Raw genomic sequence first — 23,102 nt, forward strand, 5'->3', positions numbered from 1 at the left:
CCCTCTGTCCTGCCTCCCGCTGCGTGGCTGCTCCAGTGCTGCCTCTGCCCACGTCCACCCTCAAACTCTGAACAGCTTGTGCACCGTTTTCTTCCCCGTCTGCCGCAAAAACGTGCGGAGATAACGCCTCATGTCCCGCCTTGTTGCACAGGCACCGGTCCGGGACACTGTCCGGCTGCGGCTCCATCCGTGACCTCACACCCACAGCAGCGTTTCCCGTGGAAGCCAAGGGAGCGGAGCCAACACAGGGTGCACAACCAGAGCTCTGTCAGCTGCACAGACCGGACCACTAAAGGTGTGGATTTGGCTGATTTAAAATACACTTTGTCTGGTATAAGATCTCAAAACAGGTTCAGCCAAAATGCCCACGTTTTATTATTACGTAGTTATAAATAAATAAACAAATAAACCCGCAAGCCTCTGTAACTAAAACTAAGCCCTCCCTCCCGTTAAGGGGCGGGACCCGGGACGCGCCCCGCCCCTCCCCTCCTTCCCGGCCCCGCCCCCTTTCCCACCCCCACGGGCCCCGGGCGCTGCAGTAGCGCGGCCGCTGGGGGGCGCCCCGCGGGGGCTCCGTGCGGCACAAACAGGCGACTCCGGTTCGTATCGAAACTTTATTAGAACAATCCCCAAGAGCTGTAAAACAGTGACAGAACAGCAAAATCAAACACCTGCGTTATCAAACATATTTAAATACGTTCCCAATTTCTGCATAGCAGAAGCAAACAGGGTTTAGAGCTCAAACCGTCATGCTCACGTGAATTTGGTTTTGGCAAGATAATAATATACCTTTAACGATCACATCAATGAATAGTAACCTCCCTTTGGTTTCTCAAACCTTGGAGAGCCTTCTTCGTGATTTTACAACTCATTATTTGGGACAAATACATGTGGGTATTTTGTAGCATAGAGTAACAGACAATTTTAACATTAGTAGCACTCGTGTTACTTAAACATGAAGAAACAGTTATCTTTCTAATTTGATTACAGTGCAGTACAAATTACATATTATCTCAAAAATCATCACCTGTATCAAAAGTTAAAAAATTTAGAATAATTTATAAAACACTCCCAGAATAGCAAATTACCAGTCTTGAAATGGAAGGTGAAAGTTATGTTTATGAACACACCAACAGCTGTGTTACAGTAACATACTATGTATTTGCTTTTTTCCCCTCTGTCTTAAGCAGCAGGAGCCCCATTCTCCCCCCAGTTACATGGGAACGACTCGTGTGACCATTGTAACTGAGAGCAGAACAGGTCCTACCCAGAACCTCACTACACCACAAATTAAAGCTGTAAAAAATCTACTACTAAATATGGAACAGTCTTGCATTGTTTTAATTACTTGCAACACCACAACTGTTGTGTGTTTTCTCGCAGATCACGCTATCACTTCCATGACCTGACACCAGCCACTGGGAAATTCATGTGCTGCATCATGCAGTCCAAACACATCTGACATCGTTTTATATCAATTCGAAATAACTACAGTATTGTTTTTCCTCTCTAGCCTTTTCTGTTTTGTAGTCTACATGGTGTGAATAAACTTCAAAATACAAGTCAGGTAAAACAACAGCCAGTAAGGCACTTTGTCAGCGAGGACGCAGCGTCCAGGCCGAGCGACTGGTCCAGGGGACATTCCGCGTCACCAAACACAGTCAGTCTGTTCTTCACGGTCACTCCTCTGAGTACCCATTTGCAGAACAATACTCACTGACCAGCCCAGAACCAGCTTGACATTGCGTCTGCCAACATCTTTTTCCTGTTCTACAGCAGAACGTGCAACAGTAAAATAGTTCATACTTTTAAATACTAATGTTTAAAAGACTATTCAGCATCCTTGTAACAGCCAAGAATCAGCTACTGAACACTACTTGGAAATAAAAACCCTCAGCATAAGAAATGATCCCATCTTTCTTGTTTTCTGGGTCACTTTTTTTTTTTTCCTTAACATTTGAAGGCTTGACATTAAAACTTTGGTATAAAACATGTAAATGAAAGCCACCCATTAACATGCCATAGGGAGACACAATGGATCCAACTTGAACTAAACCAAAATTGATTGTGTGGGTACGATTGCATTTCCTCTGTCTCAGTTTCTACACTCTGCTTGTTCAAGATCCTCACAAGAGCTTGCTCAGTTTGCTCTGCCCATGTCCCGCTGCCCCACCAAAGCTGCTCCCGCAGCGCCCAGGGACCGGCTAAGCCCCGCGAGTGGGGGTCCCACAGCACCGGGGATCCCCCAGCATTGAAGATCCCGCAACACTGGGGTCCTGCAAGCACCAGGGGGTCCCGCAACACTGGGGATTGCCCAGCACTGGAGACCCCACAGCACCAGGGGATCCCACAGCACCGACTCCCATGGGCTCAGGAGCAAAGCCTGTATGACGTATTTTACCGTGTTATAAACAGCTGCATGTTCCACTCTCTGAAGAACGGAACTTTAAATTTTATACTAAATCAAGCAACAAAGCAAATGTCCAAATCCATAAACGTCACTACTAGCACTTCTTCCGTGGTGTAAGCCTGCAGACTCTGGCCACAGGGTTAGTTGGGAACCACTATAATAAGTTAGTCTTAAAATATTTTAAGTCATAATTTTCCAAGTAAATACTTGCATTAATTTGTATTTAATTCATCAATAGCAATTTATTTTTTAAAAGCCAATCTTCATATTAAATCATTGTTATTTATTTATTCAATTTATTGATTACAAAATCTACATGGTATTGCTTAGTATTTTCACAGTTCTCATAATTATATCACTAAGAAAATGGCTTTCAAATTTTCTTCTCAGAAATGATGATCACTTACATTCTAAATAATTTCACAAAATAGTGAGTGGAGCAAATTTATACATATATATATTTTTTACTGTATATAAATAATAATACAATTTAAAACTTTAACTTTTAGAAATTCCTTTAGTAAATGCATAGTTTGTTACAAAAGTCTTCTAATCAAATAACTGTATACTATTTCTATTCTGTTTTATTCCTAGTAAACTCTATGGTTACATTCATATGATAAAAAAGCACGCTGTATTCAGAAATATGCTTTTTCAGTTGAGCTCCCAGTAAGACACTCAAGTCCAGTAGAAATATCAATTACTTAAATGCAATTTCTTTAGCTGCAAACTAATCACACAGTATTAAAAAAAAAAAAAAAGTGTTTTAGCACATGGACAGTAATCAGACCAGCAGCTTTTTTTATCACAGAATGGTGACTTGTACTCCAAAATGTTACTGACTTAACTCTCAGAAGATATTAGAATAATGGAGGGGTTTGCATATTCAATGTCATGCATGTAATAATAATGATTATGATGAAAACCATCAGTCAAGAGCCTGATTTTTTCCAAGGCCGGTTTCTCAGCCCTTTTTGAAAGTCAGGTTTACTCCAGGGCATCTCCAGAGGAGTTACCAAACACAGAAGGTGCCCACAATCTGTAGTTACGTTTGAAACCACACACCTTTGCTTTACAGTACTTGAGTCCTACACTGAACCACTCATTCCTGCTCTGGGGAAAGGGCTGCAGTGTCTGCTGGATCCCAGAGACAACAGGGGATCCCCTGCCCTGTGCTCGGAATCCTGGCACAGCTGCGGTGACCATGCTGCACCAGCACCTCCCGGACCCACATGGGGACAGCACTGCCTGGGCAGCGGTCACAGCCACCAACTGGAGCCACAAGTTACAGAGCAAAGTTACTTTGGGATGTGGAACATCAGTAAATTTTGCCCAGAAACTTGCATTCAGATCTTCTGGAAAAGAATTTGCTTTTCTCTTTGTGACACCAATGGACTCCTGGGGCTAGAAAAGCATTTTAGGCGCTGAGCTCCTGCACCAGATCTGGCAGGGGTACAGCACGAACCTGGGGAGCAGACAGCAGCACAACAGCTCATTCGGTACACGGGAAAAGGGGGAGGCCTCAGCATGGTTGGGTCCTCGGGCACCCCGGTGACCCTACCTAGCGGGGGTTGCACTGGATGATCTTCAGAGGGCCCATCCAACCCCAACCCATCTGTGGTTCTGATTCTATGAGACGAATACATTAAAACCTTTTCAGCTCAGCTCATGGCAGTAACAGACTTGAGAAGGGATCCAGGGCGAGACTTGTTCCCTGGGCAGAGCTGCTCCTGACCTTGGTGACAGTTCCACCAACAGGAGGGTCACAGAACTGAACACAATGTGCTTGCTACTAATAGATTTTGTACTAATGACTGGGCAAACTTAATAAATAAAAAGCAAACTAAATCTTTTGGAGCATCTTTCAGTAGCTAAGTAATTCATCTTGTATCACAAGAAGACTCGAGTTCAACGTCTCAACACCTCACTGTGTGAGCACCAGAGCCTGCAGACCCACAGAGAGGACTCTCCAGCCCTCAACACCCCGGTTGGTCAACGTCTCGTTAAGGAGCCCTTCTGAGCAAGGCAGAGCAATGGAATTCCTTGTGCCAAGACTCCCTTCCAGGAAAAAAAAGACTGCATTTGGTTTTCCTTTCAGTGAAGCTCAACTCCCTCATAATGCAGAACACAATCAGAGACTCGTTAAGAGACGGGGCTATTAACACAAGTGCATCTCTCTTGGGCATCAGTTGAAAACGATACATTCACCATCCTGTACCCGATGAAATCTCATTTGTGTGAACCACAAACCACGTGCAGTGGGACCTTCGGTTATGTCACCTTTTAAGCACAACTCACAAGAAATGTCACTTGAAGCAGCATCGACTATAATCCTCTGTGACCAACTTCTTTGGGACCTGCGGGTACCATCACTTCTTAAAAGACGCAGTTGTGGCTGTGATTAAAATATCACTACATTTTTCAGTGTAGGGAATCATTAATGCATGTATAATCACAGTTTAAATAGCTGTGAACCAGCTTGTACAAAAAAATACAATCATAGCACCATATTTACAAATTTAGTACCATCTCCTGCTTAACTAGAGCATCTCAAACTATCTTTTTATGGCTAATTAGGTTATATGTTAGTGCTTTCAAAAAATTGCCTGAATTTCTTTTACAAATATACACTTATAAAAAGAAACATTATCAAAACTGCTGTCATCTAAGGCAGCAACTTGTATTACAAAAGTTATTAAAACATCATTATAGACTTAAAAAAGCTTCAAATTTACATTTTCCTTTTCATAGGCACTCTAAATTAAAACGTGGCCTTGTTTTCACAGCTGTTAGTTTATGCATTCAAACTAGTTAAATGTTACCAATGTCGCTCATTTTTCTTTAGATATAAGCAAAAGGAAAAAAGAATCACCCATTAACCAGAAGCATCATTTACGGTTTTTACTTTTGCCTACTTTATACACGTTTTGCTTAAAAGTGACACTGTTTGGATGTTGAGGTCTCATGTGTGTTATCCCACTGCCTTCTTCGGGCTTAGCTCCTTCTTTCCCAGAATTCGGTGAAGGCTGGCTGACATGAAGTAGGGTTTTGCTGTAGATCCATCATTTCTTTCCAGGTCTTCACCTGAATTTACACAGCAAAAGCAGCCAAAAGAGCAAACAGCGCAGACACACACACAGAATCAAAGAAGGGAGAGAGCAAAAGACCAAACATTACAAAAAATTCCCAATCAAGGCAATTTAGCTGTATTGTTAAGTTGACAAAGGACACTATAAAATTTCTATTTTCTCAAACCAGAAGAGGTTTTAGACAAGGCAGAGACACAAACATCTAACCATTTTTAAATGACAGCAACATATCCTTTTTGTTCTTTGGTCTGGGAGTACAGGTGGAAATTTTCAGAAACCCTCACCCCTCCACCGAAGCCTGGCATTTCAGGTACTTCTTGCTAGAAAAGTCATCCCAAAGAGAGCTGTGGATTTAATCACTTTTAAAAACTGGACCCTTTTTCACTACCTAAGATAAAGTTCTAAAGTGCAGACACGCTGTGTCTGCATGGCCAGAGCGAGTTGTCAGGAGTGACCAGAGGTGACAGGAAGAAAACCTTCACATAGCTCCATGGCAGTGTATTTCCTGCATATTTGGCATAAATTAATAAAGCCTGATAATTTTTCAGCACACCAGACTTTCTACATTTTGTTAGTTTGAAAAATTTCCAATTTGTTATTAATGAGAGGTTTGAGTGAATCACTGCTGTACAGGGCGCTTCATAAAGCACTCAGAAGCAAACTGTTAATAGAAGTTAAGAAACATCTGATAAACAACAGCCTGTGAGCCACACAGGCACCTTCCATCACTTATACTAATTAAATCTGAATACTAAGACACTTTCTGCACTGAAGAATGCATTAAGTAGCCAGTCTGAAAAGCAGAAGCAGTTCATTTTTCACAATCTGCTAGCATGTCACCACAATTCTGTAAAGAACGGATAAGGTGGTTTTCTACTCTTCTTCCAGTGACTTGCAGGTATTAGTGAAAGAAAACATAGTACTTACAAAAGCAGAGGAAAAGTGTGTCAACACACATTGCATAGACGCTGAAGAACCCGTGTGCAACTAGGTAGGAGCCAATAATGACCGTCTGCAAAAACCAAACCACAACAAAACCCCAAATTTAGTTTGGGACCAACGTGGCAGTGTTAACACAAATCAGAAGCCTAGTCTGCGAAGCAAACTTGGGAGGATTTAATGACAGCTCTGTAATTCTACCAAAAGCTACTTCTGCTTGGAAAGGGATCACATGTTCAAGACACTGTGTCCCAACATGTGGTAACCACCGGTTTTCCAGCTGCCAAACTGGAGTGATTTCAATCCTCAAAGGGTGTATATGCCAAGAATATTCTGAACTCCTTCTAGATTATTCTAAAGAACTACTCATCTGGGAGATGTTCCCAAACCTTGGGGGGCTACAAAAGGAAACAGACATGCATCGTAAGGCCCCAGTGTCATCAGTCCCTCAGCACCGGGCTTTGCTGTCGGGGGGCTGAGGAGAGCAGCTGTGACACCCTGTTTTTCTGCGGGTGCAGAGTCACTGTGGTGCCTGGAGGCACCAGAGGACTCGAGCACAGACCAGTCCCCACCTCTGTGCCACGGGACAGCGTGAGGACAACCGGAGCTGCCACCAGCCGAGCCCCGGGCAGCCTGAGCACGTCTGCAGGGACCAGGCGCTGCCTTACCAGCAACGGTACCCAGTAGTAGTTGAGTGCAGGGGCCTCCTGCGCAAAGAGTGGAATTCTGCGTGTGAAGAAGAAGAACGCGAGGACGCCTGCGAGGAGAACAGAGCATCAATGATCCCTGCGCTGCCGTGGAGGTCCCGACACCCAACGAGTGGTGAGACACAACAGCAGGTGCAAGGCTGGTTCAAATTACAGTTTGTAAACAATAAATTCATCAATACTAATTATCTGCAGGATCTCTATTCTGACAGAATAAATATGTAAATGAGTCAATCACCATAAAGATATTAATTGGCCCAGAGAGACATGTTTATTAATTGTTTTGTTTCATCATTCTAATGGATTTAATGGCAAAATTAAGAAATAATGACAAGACAGTGACCTGGGATAACAAAGGCCATTGGGTGGATCTTTTACAAAACAGACTTGGAAGAAAAATCTGCTGCTTGAAATTTTATTGCTTTAAGATATACAGCTATTTCAGAATAAAAGGAGAAACGGCAGTGCTAGTGGTAAGCATGACTAGATCAGACCAATGCATCTACAACAGAAATCACCCAGAGAATTTATTCTTGAAGAAGACTGAGACTTGAATTAATTTCAGTATTTCATGGCTTACATTTCAGAGGATATGTTTCAAATCAAATTTGCTACCCCAGTTTGAAAATCACTCTACAACACCACAAAATACTTTAGATCTGTTCTTGGTACTAATTATCAACTTTTGTTTAAAATATAATTCATCAGTAATCTTTTAAAGCATGCAGAATATAAAATATAGTTATTTGTAAAATACTGTTTTGAAACTGCTGTGACAATTCAGAAGAACCATAAGGAAATACTGCCAACTTGAATTTCTGAAAGTGTTTCATTTAAAAAAAAAATCACTTTTCTGTCACAGAAAAACATGAATAATATATTTTGATTTTTACTGATAACTAAGAAAACCCTATAAGTATGCTAGAAATATTCTATTTCTTTTACTATAGCTTATAGATATAATGGGCTTGAATGTAGCACAGCTTGGGGTCCATCTGCAGACCTGCAGCCCCTCCTCTTGTCCCCACACTGTCTGCTGCCAGGGGCACCTCAACCGCAATTCTGTTCAGTTCTTAGAAACGATAACCAACTGGGGCTGACAATGGGTGTGAATTGGTTTGATCCAGCTATGATGCCAAGAAAATAAAACGTACATTTAGAAAACATCAATTAGCTTACCTACACCACCGGCCACGAGAATTTTCCCCAGGAACAAAAGAAAGTCTGTAACTTTGTCCAGAACTGCAACTCTGTTCAGCAAAGGACAGATGACACATAACCATCACAAACCAGACATTTATATTCTTTCTCCTCAGAGCTACGAATAATCGACAGAATGTGACCAAGAAGCTGCCTTCTGCTGGTTTCACAGCCTGACAACACAAGACAGAACCAGCGCTGAGCTGGGCTTTGTTACAGCCTAATCCTGCCAGGCAAAGAGCTCCAAGCCTCTGGTTGAGTCAGGCCTTGATGCGGCAATACTGCTGCAGCACGTGAAGGGGGGTTAAATAAACCAAACCAAAACATCACAGCATTTTTATTTCAGCTGTCCCACTAGTGTTTGAAAGGTACACAGCCAAACAAAAAGCAATGGTTGTGTAGATTGTTGGTAGGTCTTCTTTTTACTCAGTCCTATTTGGCTACATTTCGTGACCCTGTAACATGACAAATCTGCTATTTTTAGAGATCACGGTCTCAAAGCAGGGAGACAATCACAGAAAAACTGTCAGTAAATCTGCAGCCCCCACTGAAAGCAACAGCAGGGAGGTTCTGCTCAAAGTCCTGCCAGCCTGACTTATCAGAAACTGCAGGTAAATAACAGGATGGAAAATGAGCTTTGTAACATCAGCCTCTTGACAGCACTGAAGGCTACAGGTATGGTAATATACAGCACTGACTACCATGAAAGAGAAACATTAAGAAATATTAAAGAGAACAAGTCATCATTAACCTGTCAGAATTCAGAATTAGCAAAATATACAAGATTTTAAAAATCTCCATTTGGAACAATAAAATTATATGCCTGGCTTTTATCTATCGCTCTTGTTGACTAAGAGCAAAAGCACCAAGGATAGTGAGACGATGCTCTGAACAGAACCAAAGGTGGAGCTGTTCTGTCAGCTTGGCAGAGGTGGCTGTGCTGGCCAGCCTGTGGTTACACACTGTTCAGAAGTGAGGGCCATGGCTGAGGACAGCCGCAGTTTACAACACTGTTTGGAGGAGAGGAAACAAATGTGTGCAACAGCAGGAAATCCTGACACTTCTGAGGACTGGAGATGGCCCCTTACCTCACCACGTTCCGCATGAGCAGAAAGAACGCTTCCTTTGCCGAGGTGCAGAAGTTTTTACCATATATGGCAATCTGCAAAATAAAGTAGCTGTTAAGTATTTTAAATAACTAGGATACCTCCTTGTATGCCAGAATCTTATTGCAGGTAAAGCGTACCTCTCTCTAATACACGGCCTTAAACTCAGACGAACACCAAGCACTTCCGCCTGTCACCTCCAACCTATCAATGCTTCCCACCAGGCGGGGACAGAATATTATCCACCTTCCCCCTCCAAATCACCTGGTGCTGAACACGTCAGCCCTTGTGATCTTGCAGGCAGTAAGCTCAGTACTTAGTTTGCCAAGCAGAACAAACAAGGTACTTGCTGAGAGATTCTTCTCGCTTTGCTAGTGACCTACACAGAGTTACAGAATCACAGAGTGGTTGGGGTAGGAAGGGACCTCTGGAGATCATCTAGTCCAACCCACCTACTAAAGCAGGTTCACCCAGAGTAGATTGCACAGGAATGTGTCCAGGTGGGTTTGAATGTCTCCAGAGAAGGAGATGGGGTTTGCAGTCAGTGGAAGGGTTTATAGCAAGAAGAAAGCAACAGGCACTTGTAGAACAGGAGTGACTTGACCCCTGTAGGTATCTCCTTGGACCTGATGCTACTCTCGTTCAAGAAGAAATCAGCAACACCAGTATCAAAGTCAGTGGATTTATATCAGGACAAATTAAAGCAGCTAAAGCTATTCAGGAGAAAAATAATTTCTTCTTCCTGGAATAGTGCCCACTAGGATAAGAGTTACTAGAACAGCCCCTAGTGCAGTCAGTTGATACACTGTAAACAAGACAGTCAAAAAGAAAACTTTATCTTCAAGATGGCATTAATTTGAAAAATCAATTGCACGACCATGGGTTACAGTGGACCCATTACAGCCACCTCCTTTGAGACAAGTCTGTGACTGTACCATTCAATCACTGAAACTTCTTCAAGTCAGGACATTCTAGGCTGAAATCTACATACGTTTAATTAGGTGAAAATCTGGAATTTCTCTCTGGAAGCTAAGTAGGTTTATTTTAGAGTAATATCACTGCTGCTAGAAGAGTTTGTGCTTTTAACTTCCATGAGGAAATACAGATACCATGTGCCTTCTGACCTCCTCATTCAAACACTGCCTCCAAACAGAAGTGTCATCAACATGCAGTATGAAACTTTTCATGTTCCTATTGAAATCAGGATTTCAATTGCTGAACCACTTACTTTGGGAGGTGAGGGGAATGGACAAAGACAGGCACAAAAGGAGGCTCAATGAGAAAAAGAGATCTTACTTTTTCATGGTAGGACCACATGCATTTCCTGAAAACTCCCAGAAATCCCGTTATTTATTCAGCAGATTCTAGCACTGGTGGGTGTTGATCAACTAGCAGTGGTTAGAGTATTTTAGTGTCCCAGATAGGGAAGAGCACATGCAGAGACAGCACATACCATGATGTAGGCATTTCTGTTTATAAATTTTAAGAATTTTTCCAAACACCAGAAACAGCATTTGAGGCAGCAGAGTAGGAATCTAGTGAAGGAGTTCTGTGTACCTGAAAAAAAGGAGAGTACATCATACATGGAACTCATAAGCAGTAATCAGAACATAGAAAGCTATTTGGAAGAAAACCTTAAATTGTGACAAAAGCAGAAACATTATTTCTTCTGGGTATGGACTCTCTCAACCAAATTTAGCTTACTAGCTTTCAATTAGATCAGATCCACATCCTGTATGAACTTTGCATTAAGTTCCCAAGGACACAGAGTCAATTTGAGTAAAGCAGCACAAATTCACTGGCTTCAATGAACCTACAATGGCTAAAATAGTGTGAAATTAATCTCTTTTCATTGCTGAAAAAACAGCTTGGGAAAGTAAGCAATTTACCAAAGGAGGTCTTAATAACCTAGAATAAATTCAAAAATCTCACCTTTCAGTTTGTGATCCAAGTACTCCAGTATTACTCTAATAAGCTGGACAATTGCAAGAATTAAGGCTCCAAATGCCAGCGAACCTGTATGGTATCTAAAACAAAGTAAATAACTGTTACATTGTACATACGTGTATATGTACAATTACATATGTATGTGCATGTGTGTATATATATAAATAAAACTGTAACTGGAGGAAGGTCCATTAGTAGGAATTACATTTGCTAATAGACCTTCAGCCTGATCCAGCAGAGAAGAACGGGATGAAGTTGCTGGTGGTGTTTGTGTGAGTGCTGCGTCTGTCTGTCTGTCAGTCTGTGTGGCCAGCTGTCTATGTAAGAGTTGTACACATGCATGTGGGTGAGTGCACCTACAGGGAATACCTGCTCACACTTGTAGTTGGTCAGACCCGAAGGACAGAGCTGCCACAGCCTTGTTGCCATTGGGGTTCAGGATTCAGCCTCCCCCAACAACTACATTTGCCTGATTGTACCGGGTTTGGATGGAACAGCGATAGTTTTCTTCACAGCAGCTTGTACGGTGCTACAATTTGGATTTGTGTTGGTAACAGACCGTTATTTTAGCTGTGGCTGAGCAGCATCAAGGCCTTTTCTGGTCCTGCCACTGCAGGCTAGGGGTGCACAGGAGCTGGGAGGGGACAAAGCGGGACAGCTGACCCCACCGGCCCAAGGGACATCCCACAACAGGATGCAGCAAGAAAAGCTGCAGGGAAGATGGAGAAAGGAGGGATGTTCAGAGTCAGGGTGTTTGTCCTCCCAAGTCACCGTGCCGTGTGCTGAAGTCCTGCTGTCCTGGGGACAGCTGAACACCCGCCTGTGAGGGGGAGCAGGGAATGAATCCCCTGCTTCGTGCTGCTTGCACACACAGCTTCGCTTTACATATAACCGCCTTTATCTGAGCCCACGTTTTCACACTTTTACTCTTCCAATTCTGTGTCATAGCCACTGAGGGGGAGCGAGCGAGTGGCTGCGTGAGGCTCAGCCGCCCATCGGGGTTAAACCAGAATGCTGACTAATCATTTTCATTTGATATTCTAAGTCTGGCCTCCCTAGAGGTAAAGAGAGCACTTGCTAGATATGTGACAAGACTCACATCCAGCTCCACAGCCTCACCGTATTGCTCGTCCAAATGAAGAGAAGAGTGGCCACAGTGGAATATCAGCTGGTTTTCGATAGGCCCAGTAATACGAGGCAAAGGCACCAGCAAGGGTACACTGACCCAGTGCAATTGCAAAGTTCACCAGCCAGAGAAAGACAAAGGCATTGGCCAACTGGAAGATGAAGATGTACTTATGGTACAGGCTTTCTCCTCCATAAAACGCAAAAGTACACTGAGCACCCGGACACAATTTAGTCACATTGGTTCTATTAAAAGTCTGCATAGAAAGAAAAATAAACAACACAACGATTAGCAATGAATTCTGTGTATACATTCTCTGAAGTTTAGCAGTTTAATACAAATAATATAATTCTGCTTGATGTTTCATTAGGTCATTCAGCACTGCACTCCAATACTATGTAACCTGTTTACATATTTAAGGATTTGTATTAATGTCTTTATGCAGATGCTTAACTCTAAACTATGCAGTTTGCAAACAGGGCTGTTCACCCCATGCCTGAAACCTACATACATGGAATGTGAGTTTCAGAAATCTACTTCTAAGACACATAAATGTTTAATTCTCATTTTAAAAAATCTGCTCACATTAAAAAAATATATATATTCGAAAAGCAGAGGCCAAATTTGCAGTTTGGGTAAATCACCACAGTTGAATGGAAATCAAGTGAGCTGTGCTATTTTACACATGCTGTGGATGTGGTCGCAACTTCTCTTACCTATCTCAGAATATTAAAACAGGAGTAGTCTTTACATGGAATTACTTTTGCCTCTTTCTGTTGTTCATTTCATGTATTTGGTCAGGTTGGGTATGAAAGAAAAGCAGCCAATTTCTAATCCCTTTCTTTTTTACTGTTCAGACATCAGTAGGGTGGGCAATTGTTTGGGATATACATAACCACAGCAGTACATTGAAATGTAAATACCTGAAAAGATCCCTGATGTAACATTTAATAAATATTTCCAGTTAAAAAAAAAAAAATTGAATTCAGTCCCACAGTCAAGTCAAAACATTTGATGGATGACAAAACAAAAATAAGACAAATATTTTTGGAGCTTCATAAAGGTCCTTGCTGTGCCAGAAGCAGCTAAGCCTCTGCTTCAAAACACAGCTGGTCCTTGGGCAAGTCTGAGGCACAGCTTTCAAAACTTCCATTGCCTTTTAACAACCACGACACAGAATTCTCATGAGTTCAAGAACACCTTTCCAAAGAAACCTATACTTCTGTGTCATCCTTTCTCACCCTATACATGAGAGTGGTTAATATTTACCCGCCTCGCAGGACAGTTTAGTAGAAAAAAATTGTATCTGTAAACTGCTTTGAACAAATAAGCGTTATCTGAACACTAAGTGCTATTTTCAGTTTTAACATGAGGACTCATTACTTAAAATATACACGTTTTCTACTAGCATTGCATTTAATCATGATTAAGAAATGCAATTAGTATAGCTCTCACTACAGGTAAGTATTTGTTACACTTACCTCTGGGTCACACGTCAGATTTGCATACTTGCACAGTGTTTGATTAGCCATTACTTTATATACAGGTTCTCCCGATGTAGCCAGAAAACTGAATGAAATATTTTAAGGAGGAATCACAGAACTGTAGGCTTTGAGCAACTCAGGATCCTGCAGGGGGTAATGACTGGCTAAAGAACCTGTGCAGATAACAGAAAAACTGACCTTGCTATGCAGAGATGTGTGTGAAGGGCTGATAGACAAACTGAGGCAAACTCCATCCCGGACCCGTAATAACCCCTGACCAGAACGGGCAAGGGGAATAACCTGGAAAGGTGACTCAGTCTCTCCTGCACATCAGCTTTGACAAAGCAGATTATGCATTGTTCTTCGACAGCTCGTATTTGGGTAGAAGCAGACACAGAGCATAAGGATAAATTAACACTGTCCTGAACAGCAATAACTGCCCCTCTTTGCATGTAAAAGCACCATTTGTTTTCAAAAGGCAATTTTCCCCTTTCTGATACCTTGCCAAGCCCTTGCGGTTCTGGCAAAAGACAGTGGTTGCTGTTATGCAACTGAAAGAGGACTCAGTGCACTGTACATTCTCTCACTCCTTTCCTACATTTTTCTGAACAAAACTCACCTGGAGCCCACACCAGCTCAGAGATCACTAACATTAAACCTTCGGAGCACACAGCACCTTAAAGGCCACATTCACTCTTTGCTGAGGGCCCTTTTTCACCCCTTAAAGTCAGACTTACGTAGCACACAAGGTCTTGTCTTATCCCTCTGCCTTGGCATGAATTTTAGTCCAGTTCTTTTTAATGAAATTATATTTGTACATCATGTGCAAATGTGCCGTGAGAACAGTGCATCGGTGCAGCAAGTGCTAAGTGACCAAGTAGCCCTCTAAATGCTGGTTTGGTTAAGGTGAAACAGCAGAGAATCATCTGGCCTTGAGGACCAGAAGACTGTTCCTCCACAGAGGCACACAGACAGAAGGATACACAGCTGTCACAGCCCAGTAGGAAATACAAATTGCAATGAGAACGAAGGTGACAATTGGGTAGAACAATGTAGACATTATATAGCCAATAGCCCTACGAAAGAAACAAAACATATCAGTAAGCTGCAACAATTTAAGAGACAAGTTCTTTGTCAGTCCTCTTCTAGCATCATCCTTTTTACTTTGAGCTCCTTGTCAGCGGCAGCATAATACAGTGCTGAGATCTCAGAATCCTGCAGGTTCTTTCTTCAAATGTCTTCACATCTTCACTTTGTCATTTCTACCACCCCATTTTTAGCACGACAGTCACCTTTATCAACTTGCCAGGTTCAAGTCTGTCTTCTGTGTCCTCCTTCTCCACCCACTTCCCAGATCTGGCTCTCTCCAGGTCACAGACCTTTCAGTCACCTCTCCCTGCTGATGCCTTATTTCCCTGTTTGGTTCTGCTCAGCTCCCACACTCTTCCCTCAGCTCTTGCACATATGAAATCACCTCTTGCCACTTTGTACTTGAGGACACTGTTCCCAGGCCCTTTCCTGCCTTAAGTCCTCACTGTTTTGGGGCAGGGACACTCAACTCGCCTTTGTAACACCAGGACACGCTCACACCTGCCTGTGACTGAACGACTGTCCTTGCACTCCTTTACACTCCTGTCATCCACCTCTCCCATTACTCTGAATTTTCTTTCCAGTGACCCTGTAAAGCTTACCACAAGCTGTTTTTCTGTTATTATTTCTATAGTATTTTTGCTATGATTCGTGGCACTTCTGACGTTATTTGTTTTATATAAGGCAGTTTCCAGAATCTAAAATAAGTCAAATTTATCCAGTTCCTGCCACTAAAGTGGTAAATGCTGGGGGAATGCAAGTGACCTGTCATGTGCAATCAAGGGGTCAAGAGCAAAAGTCCAGAGTCATTAAGGAGAACAGAGCCTTATGCTGCCCAAGAAACAACCACTGCACATGAGCAGCATTCGGCAGCTCATGGTGCACCTTCGGTTACCTCCAATACCACTGACAGTTACTCCAACAAACAAATTATAATTGTTTCTAACCATGGATTTCAAGTCAATTATTAGCATTATAGTTGTAATGTTTTTGAAAGAGTAGTTAAAAGGCATTGAAAAATGTAATTTGATTTCCAGTCATTAACAGCTTATTTTTCGTCTACCTGAACACATGGCATGGTCTGTTAGGTTTACAGCAACGATATACAGTGTTTCACCTCATGCATTATGCAGGAGAGTAAAAACCATCACTCTCAAGTGACCTTTCCATGCTGCTAAAGAACTACAGAATGTTATTACTTCTCAGCAGGAAGTTTATGAACTTTCTGAAATCCTTCTACCTGTCAGGGCTGTGAACAAAAGTGTTGCAGAGTGTTTTAATGAACAGGAATTAAAGATAATAATTTAGTGCTGCCAAAATAAATTGCTATGGTCTAATTGCACAGTACCATAAGACAGGAAACAGGTACCTGGCTGAGGGTAGAATTTCAGTATTTCTTAATCCCATTACAAAAATCCCAAATCCTGACTCCTGGAAGCCATGATGTCAACGGAGATGACAGAAAACTAGAAGCAGGAGCACACAGGTAAACTCAGAACTAATTCTGTGTGCTCTAACAACAGAGCTCTGCTTCCCAGGCCTACGAGAGCTTTGCCTGTTTGCAATGAAATCCAATGGCCTGATGTTTTAAGTCCATTCCTACTTTGTTATATTCCAATTAACAACAACAACAAAAAAATAAAAGAACTAAGTGTTGCCACTGTGTAAAACAGGAGCCACTCCAAACAAAGTCTGTGCAGATTTCAGGACACAGCAAATGACGAGGTCTCCCAGGCCTTCAGCTCTCACACCCTGCTCTGCCTCCTTCTGTGCTCAGAGCTGGAACGAAGCACTCGGAGTGCACCGTGCTACAGTGTCTGGTGATGGAAGTTTCCTGTTCTCTCTGCACATTCATGCATGTCCACACAAAACTTTGATTTGAGCCAGAAGAATTCAGTCTTTCCTGAATAAAAGCCATGGCCAAAACAACACCAATCTTCTACCACTAGTATGTCACTCCAGAGACAACCCAAGGACTGAGCAGAACTGGCAGCTGCAGTCCCAGGCTCCTGTGAACACCATACCACACTTGGCATTTCTGCTGATAACATCTTGCACTGAGGGTCCGCGGTACCACTTACACGTACCCTTAAGGCAGGGGACTGAGAGACAAGAAACATCTGACTGCAAAAGAGAAACCTCTTGTAAGAACACCCTCATTAACAGAGAACTGGAATTCCTCATGTTACCTGTTTGGCTCAGCAAGTCCAGTGTTGTATTTTAACCCCCAACTTTATGCCCTTGGTAGCGGAAGATGAAACTCAAGAACAGTGTACTCTAGAGATCATTTAATAAAATTCAAACTATATTAAAAATCAAACCAACCTACCTACTACCTTCCTTCAAAAGTGCAATAGCAATCCGGATACGATTCCTTAGGAAGATCAGCATCAGTATGATTATGACCTCAACAACACAAAGTATTATCACTGTAAACAAACACACAAAGTTAGATCTATCAAGAAACAAACCAACGTCCTGTCTCTGTAAATTGTTTTTTGTTTTCCTTGTATTTTATACTATATTTCATGAACTCCATACAATTCTCTGCTAGAGCAGTTCTCTCTTCCTCGCACTGTACCTGCCAGTCTTCAATCCCATTTCACAGTTTTGTAAGTTCCAGTGTCGGGAAATTCTGCATCAGAGAGTTAGTCAGAGTGTGCAGGACCCTGACATTAGCATTTATAAATTTAGAAGAAAAACGGAACATATCATTCTCAGACAAAGATAATAATTTACTTAAATGTGACTGTAGGATTTGGCCTTAGATATTGCTCACTCTTAACAAATTCTACTTCTCATAAACAAACATTTTGCATATTTATATTCTAATGCTGATAATTTGTAGTATTTAGATAAATAAAATGAATAGAATGGATATGAAGCATCAACTTTTTAAATGAAGAATGCATTTTTCCCAATATATATATTATTCTAACATTTAGATGTACTCAAATCAATAGGCTGGTTTGAGTATTAACCTGGTATGCGCTCCTTTCACCTTATTTGAGTAAAAAAGAAGAAGAGTCTAAGATAGGGCAGTTAGGGACACATTTTTTTCACCTTCCAGCTGTACTGCTGGAATCATACAAACTTGCTCTGAGGTCAGAGGGTTGAAAGCACCATGTCCCAGAACATTTCCTCTCTCAGTTTTGAGCAGTGTTTGAATCATAACCCAGATCTGGTTTAAAGAGTCTCTGTCAGTTTGATTTCTATTTGTGTCAGTTCAAAACCTACTTCTGTGGTAGAAACTAATGAAATTCTCTGGACTTCACTTAGAGAAGACAGAGTCTTGGATGTCTGAAGCACACCTCCTCGGACAGACACAGCCATTAATTCTGGGCACTTCAGATGCTCAGACCACCTGTAAATCAGCCCGGCCGCTGCGGATGTTTGGACACAGCAGGACCCGGCTTCTCCAGCTGAAACGAAGAAGCTTTGTGGAAGGAGAAGACAGAAGGGACAGTATCCCTAAGCCCTAGCTTGTATGGAGGTTTGCAAAGGGACATGGGAACTGGCTTTAGGTCCCACAGCTTAGGCATAGTCTCAGAATCCAGACAGGGACGGTCACAGATGTCAGGTTACAATCCCAGGTATGAGCAGCATCCCCAGCCACCAGAACTGCAGGTGGCCAGTGACTGCTGTGCTGGTCCGAGCCACAGACTCTGTGCAGAACAAAGGTTTTGTTACCTGCATTTCAGACCCTATTTCGATACAGCTCCCCATGAAGGAATACACAACCAGGTTTCTTTAAAGCTGGTCTCATTCCAGTTCAGTTCTCTTAAGTTAATGCAGCTTGTCCCAAACATTGTGAAAAAGGAAAGCAATGTCAGTACACGATGAGTTCTAGACTAGGACTAAGAGGACCCACGTTCTCCTCAAGGATATTTAACTGATTTACTGTGTGACTTTGGAAAAGTAATTTAATTCCTGATTACCTCAACTTACTCATCTGAAAGTGACACTGACCTCTAGATAAACTACACATTGGCTGCTGAGAATCAGAGTTTGGAGAGTTACAAGGAAAAACAAAATAAAGCCCTATTATTCTCTAGGGATAGCATATTAAAAAGCACTGCCTCAGCAATATGTAGAGGATGCCTCATGAGCCCAATGATCCAACATAGAGTTAAATGAACACGCAAAGCAGAGAGAGGTGATTTAAGCAGTAAACTACTGCTCTATTAATTTAGTCACCAACAGGGAGAGGCAATGTTTTAGTTATGTCCCATTCATCATCAGTTGGTGTCTGTGTGCCTTCTAATAGAGCAGTAATGCCAATGCAAGTAATTTGACAAGTATTTGTTCTCTCCTCCGCCCCTTTCCCTGGGGAGGGATGCATATGCTGCAGGCTGTCTCATTCCAGCAGGATTTTGTTTTAAATACGTTGCCCTTGTAAGAGAAGATGATGCACTTTTGAAAATAAAGGTGATAAAATTTGCAATTGTTCATTCCACAGTCTCACATCAGGCTCCAAGAAAATTCAGTGACCTTTATGTAAACAGCTCTACAAAAATGTGTAGACCTATTAATTTAATTTCTGGGGCCCTCAAAGAGGGAGAATCGACAGATTAGGAGAGGAAAATGCCCCTCCTTATGCAACTACACCACGACTAATGTAGTTATTGCCTTCTGCTTCCCCATGATGAAGACTGAACACACAGGAAATAGAATGCTAACAACACAAGCATTTTCACTCTCATCACTGGAGTGATTGCTTAATCAACCCTTAAAATACACCAGTCTCCTTGTAAAAACATGTAGATTTTTGCACAAGACAGAGAAAGAGAATTCTGCTTTCTCCTCTGAGCGACATATGTAGAGAAGGAGATTTAACAAGGCAGAAACCAGAGCAAGACAGCGATTGATTCTCCTGAACATCCATTAACAGATACCAAGTTTAAAGGGCACTTACTAAACGCTAACCATGTTTGCCTCAGTTGCAGGTACACTCTGAAGTCTGTCTGGAATCCAATATCGTAAACAGTGAGGTCAGACCCAGGTATTCCTTTGAGATGATCAAACTCCCAGTAACAATGCCAGATGCCTTTTAAAAAACAATCAATATAAAATGAATGTTTCTGAAGAGTGTAAAGACAAGTTTAAATAAAAACAAACTTGCACAAGCCAAATGTTTGTCCTCAGCATGTCAGGTAAGCAAAAACCAAAAATGCATTACTGTGAGACCAGTCAGTTATAACATCACATGTACAGAAAAGAAATATCGGTACAAGTGAATACAGACCAAGCATACTGTGGGTACATAATTCAAGTTACTATATCTGGTGCTAAGTATCAGCACAGCTGGATTCTTACTACATTTCACTGCCATTTAAGCCCTTCTCACTTAACTGCGTCTAAAACTAGGCATTAATTCTCCCAGTTGTACCACTTAATTGATGTAATTACTGATTTTCCTTGCCAAAACTTCAGCAATAAGGAAAAATAGCCTCAGAGGCTAGACTACACTTACCATAACCTATAATTCCAATCACACCAAAGATGAAAATCCAGAAGAGAACCCCAGCCATGAACCTCAACAGCACAAGGAAGAGCAGACTCACGACCATTGCAATGAACAGCCCACTGGAATGACAAGAAACACACACAGAGTGAAAACAAGAGTGAGAAGCTTCACTTTCTTGCATATCTGGTACCCCAAATACAGGTCACTTCATCTCACATAAGAGAATGATTTGTAAAAATGCATTTCACAATCTTCCTTATGAAATACATGCTCATGGCTATTACGTGCTGTTAGAAACAAATAACCTATTTGTGATGATCACACAGGGCAGAGCCAGCGATGTTGGTATACACCAGGTTCCAGGTTGGCTGAGCAGGACCAGCGCAATGACTTTTTGCTAGTTTACACCAGCTGAACAACTCACGGCCTTTTTCAGGCCATGGTCCAGTCTACGGCACAGAAAGTTAAACCGGAGGAATACCCGTGTGTGTGGAGGTTGCTGGTTTATGTCCTCCATTAAAAATCCCTACTTGCAAAGAAACAATGTTAGTAAAGTAACATCCCACGAGCTTTCCTAGAAAAAAAAAAAATTAAGTTTAGGAGGAAAACCAGTGACTCTACCCATCATAAGAGGAAATGATCAGGGCATTGTGATGCATAAAAATAAACTGTTAAGCGCTATTAATGAGGCCCTCGTGAAACACATCAGCAGAGTGTCTTTATCAAGTCTGCAGTAAGGAAATATTTGTTTTCATTTCACTCTCAGAAAGCAAGTCAGAAAGGAAAAAATAACTGTGAAAGACCCTTTTACCCAGCGAGGTCTTCTAAAGCCACATGAATAAAGCAAAGTGAACAAAAATCCCACCCCAAAACCATCCATCTCAGATACTTCACAGAACATTCCATTTCTCAGAATTTTTCGTAGGTGTTACATTGGAATTTTGTTATTAGTACAGACTCAGAAAAACTTAAAATCTCTTCTTGCCTGTGTTCAGTAACTTCTCAATGTTCCCAGTTTATTTAGTCAGTTAACAAAGATAAAAAATGGGTCAGCCTGAGCATAAATCGTCAAAACCAGATGTTTTGGGCAAAAAAAGCCAGATGGGCAGAGGGACAAGAAAAAGGACATCAGCTTAGTTAAACCTTTGTAAGCTGGTCTAAGTCGTAGTCCTCTAAAGGTTTCCTAGCATGATGCATTTTCCCATATTAAAAGCTACTCCAGATCAGCTAACAGGCTATGCTTGTATGCTGAGCTATCCTTACCTCAGGTACAGAACCACAACAAAGTTATTACCATGTGATGAAAGGATATCACTGTTGCTCTTTGAGTTTAAAAGTAGGATTGGTAACAAACACATACATTATTTATTTTTTAATTCCCTGCATGCTCCAAAGTGAGTTTGGAAAAATTAAAAATACCCATGAAAAATCTTACATTAAAATCCAATACCAAGAAATGGCATAGTCTTCAAAAATTTTCATTCCAACTGATCTTGCATCCAGGACATTATTGATGCCGCTGAAGGAAGACAAACCAAAGAAGAGGTTGCTTTAGGTAGAAAAGCAGAATGTATTTAAACAACAAATAAATGCAGTGAAAGAATTTGTAATATCTTTGCTAGTGATAAGAGTATATTACTATCCTCTAGTTCTGTAACCAAGCCAAAATCAGTTTGTCAAAGAAAAAAATTGCGTAAAAAAACCCTGAAAAACTGAAAAAGCTATATTAAAAAAGCTTCATGAGTACTAATTACCGCCAGATATAGTTGCTTATTATGTCACAATAAAAGTGTCTGCTATTGAGAACTGCAGTGCACCAAGAGCCCAGCAGTTGTGACTCCGGAGCTGCCAACAGCTGAGCAGCAGAAAACAGCTCAGGGAAGCAAAACGCTAAATTTCTGGAACTGTCTTCCTATCTGGCGAAGCGCTTGCCCATATTAATGTTTTCCTAAGAAGACATGAAGAATCTTCTTATCAAAGAATGGACTATGTAGCTGCAGATGCCAGAGAAAGGAACGTGCCGAGGTGCAGGTGTGACCGTGAGGTGAGGTGCCCTGAGCTCCAGACAGGCTGGGACTGGCACCAGCTGCAAACTGAGGCTATTGCTGTAGTTTTCTCCCATCCTGGCTGATTCCCAGGACTGGAGTTGCTTGCCATCCCTCTGCAAGGGACGTGCTGTCATGCACCAGAGCCCAGTACTTCACTTTTGACCTTTAGATATGTCCTAAAACCAGGAGGACTCTGACGGGGTGAGGTGCCCTCAGTACCGGGACAGCCTGCATTGGTGGAAAAGCCAAGGCCATTACTGATTGGCCTGAGTCCTGCAGCACGAGGATTTAATTTTGAATCTCCTTTAGCTTTCTTTAGTTCTATTTTTTGCTAGGAAAAACAACAAGAACTATTTAAAAATTGACAGCCGCTCCGAGACAATCAGACTAAGCCTCTTGGCTCCTTGCTCACTTCTGTATACCGCAGTGCTGGTTTTCCTGATGGAACTTCACAGAGGAAACATTTGTAGCAAGTCTTGCCTGGGTACCC

The 23,102-nt window shown here is 41.9% G+C and overlaps 1 protein-coding gene across 4 annotated transcripts in view; it reads right to left on the reverse strand.

Moving 5' to 3' along the window:
- Positions 1-600: 600 nt before the first annotated feature.
- SLC44A5 (solute carrier family 44 member 5) overlaps positions 601-23,102 on the reverse strand; it is an 83,124-nt gene continuing 60,622 nt past the window's right edge. Inside the window, exons 9-22 of one of the 4 annotated variants that reach the window (XM_065842106.2) lie at positions 22,000-22,083; positions 20,571-20,683; positions 20,013-20,144; positions 17,427-17,526; positions 14,992-15,084; positions 14,006-14,093; positions 12,518-12,780; positions 11,384-11,478; positions 10,905-11,008; positions 9,434-9,507; positions 8,325-8,395; positions 7,107-7,195; positions 6,427-6,511; positions 601-5,494 (exon numbers count right to left, since the gene is read on the reverse strand). In XM_065842106.2, coding sequence (XP_065698178.1) covers positions 5,382-5,494; positions 6,427-6,511; positions 7,107-7,195; positions 8,325-8,395; positions 9,434-9,507; positions 10,905-11,008; positions 11,384-11,478; positions 12,518-12,780; positions 14,006-14,093; positions 14,992-15,084; positions 17,427-17,526; positions 20,013-20,144; positions 20,571-20,683; positions 22,000-22,083 — 1,504 coding nt within the window. In that variant the 3' untranslated portion in view covers positions 601-5,381. Of the gene's footprint in view, positions 5,495-6,426; positions 6,512-7,106; positions 7,196-8,093; positions 8,396-9,433; positions 9,508-10,904; positions 11,009-11,383; positions 11,479-12,517; positions 12,781-14,005; positions 14,094-14,991; positions 15,085-17,426; positions 17,527-20,012; positions 20,145-20,570; positions 20,684-21,999; positions 22,084-23,102 lie in introns of those variants that run through there. The other 3 variants (XM_071810033.1, XM_071810032.1, XM_071810031.1) reach the window with 3 other exon arrangements.

This window comes from Patagioenas fasciata, chromosome 6 (genome assembly GCF_037038585.1).
Source record: "Patagioenas fasciata isolate bPatFas1 chromosome 6, bPatFas1.hap1, whole genome shotgun sequence".
Classification (NCBI taxonomy): Eukaryota; Metazoa; Chordata; class Aves; order Columbiformes; family Columbidae; genus Patagioenas; species Patagioenas fasciata.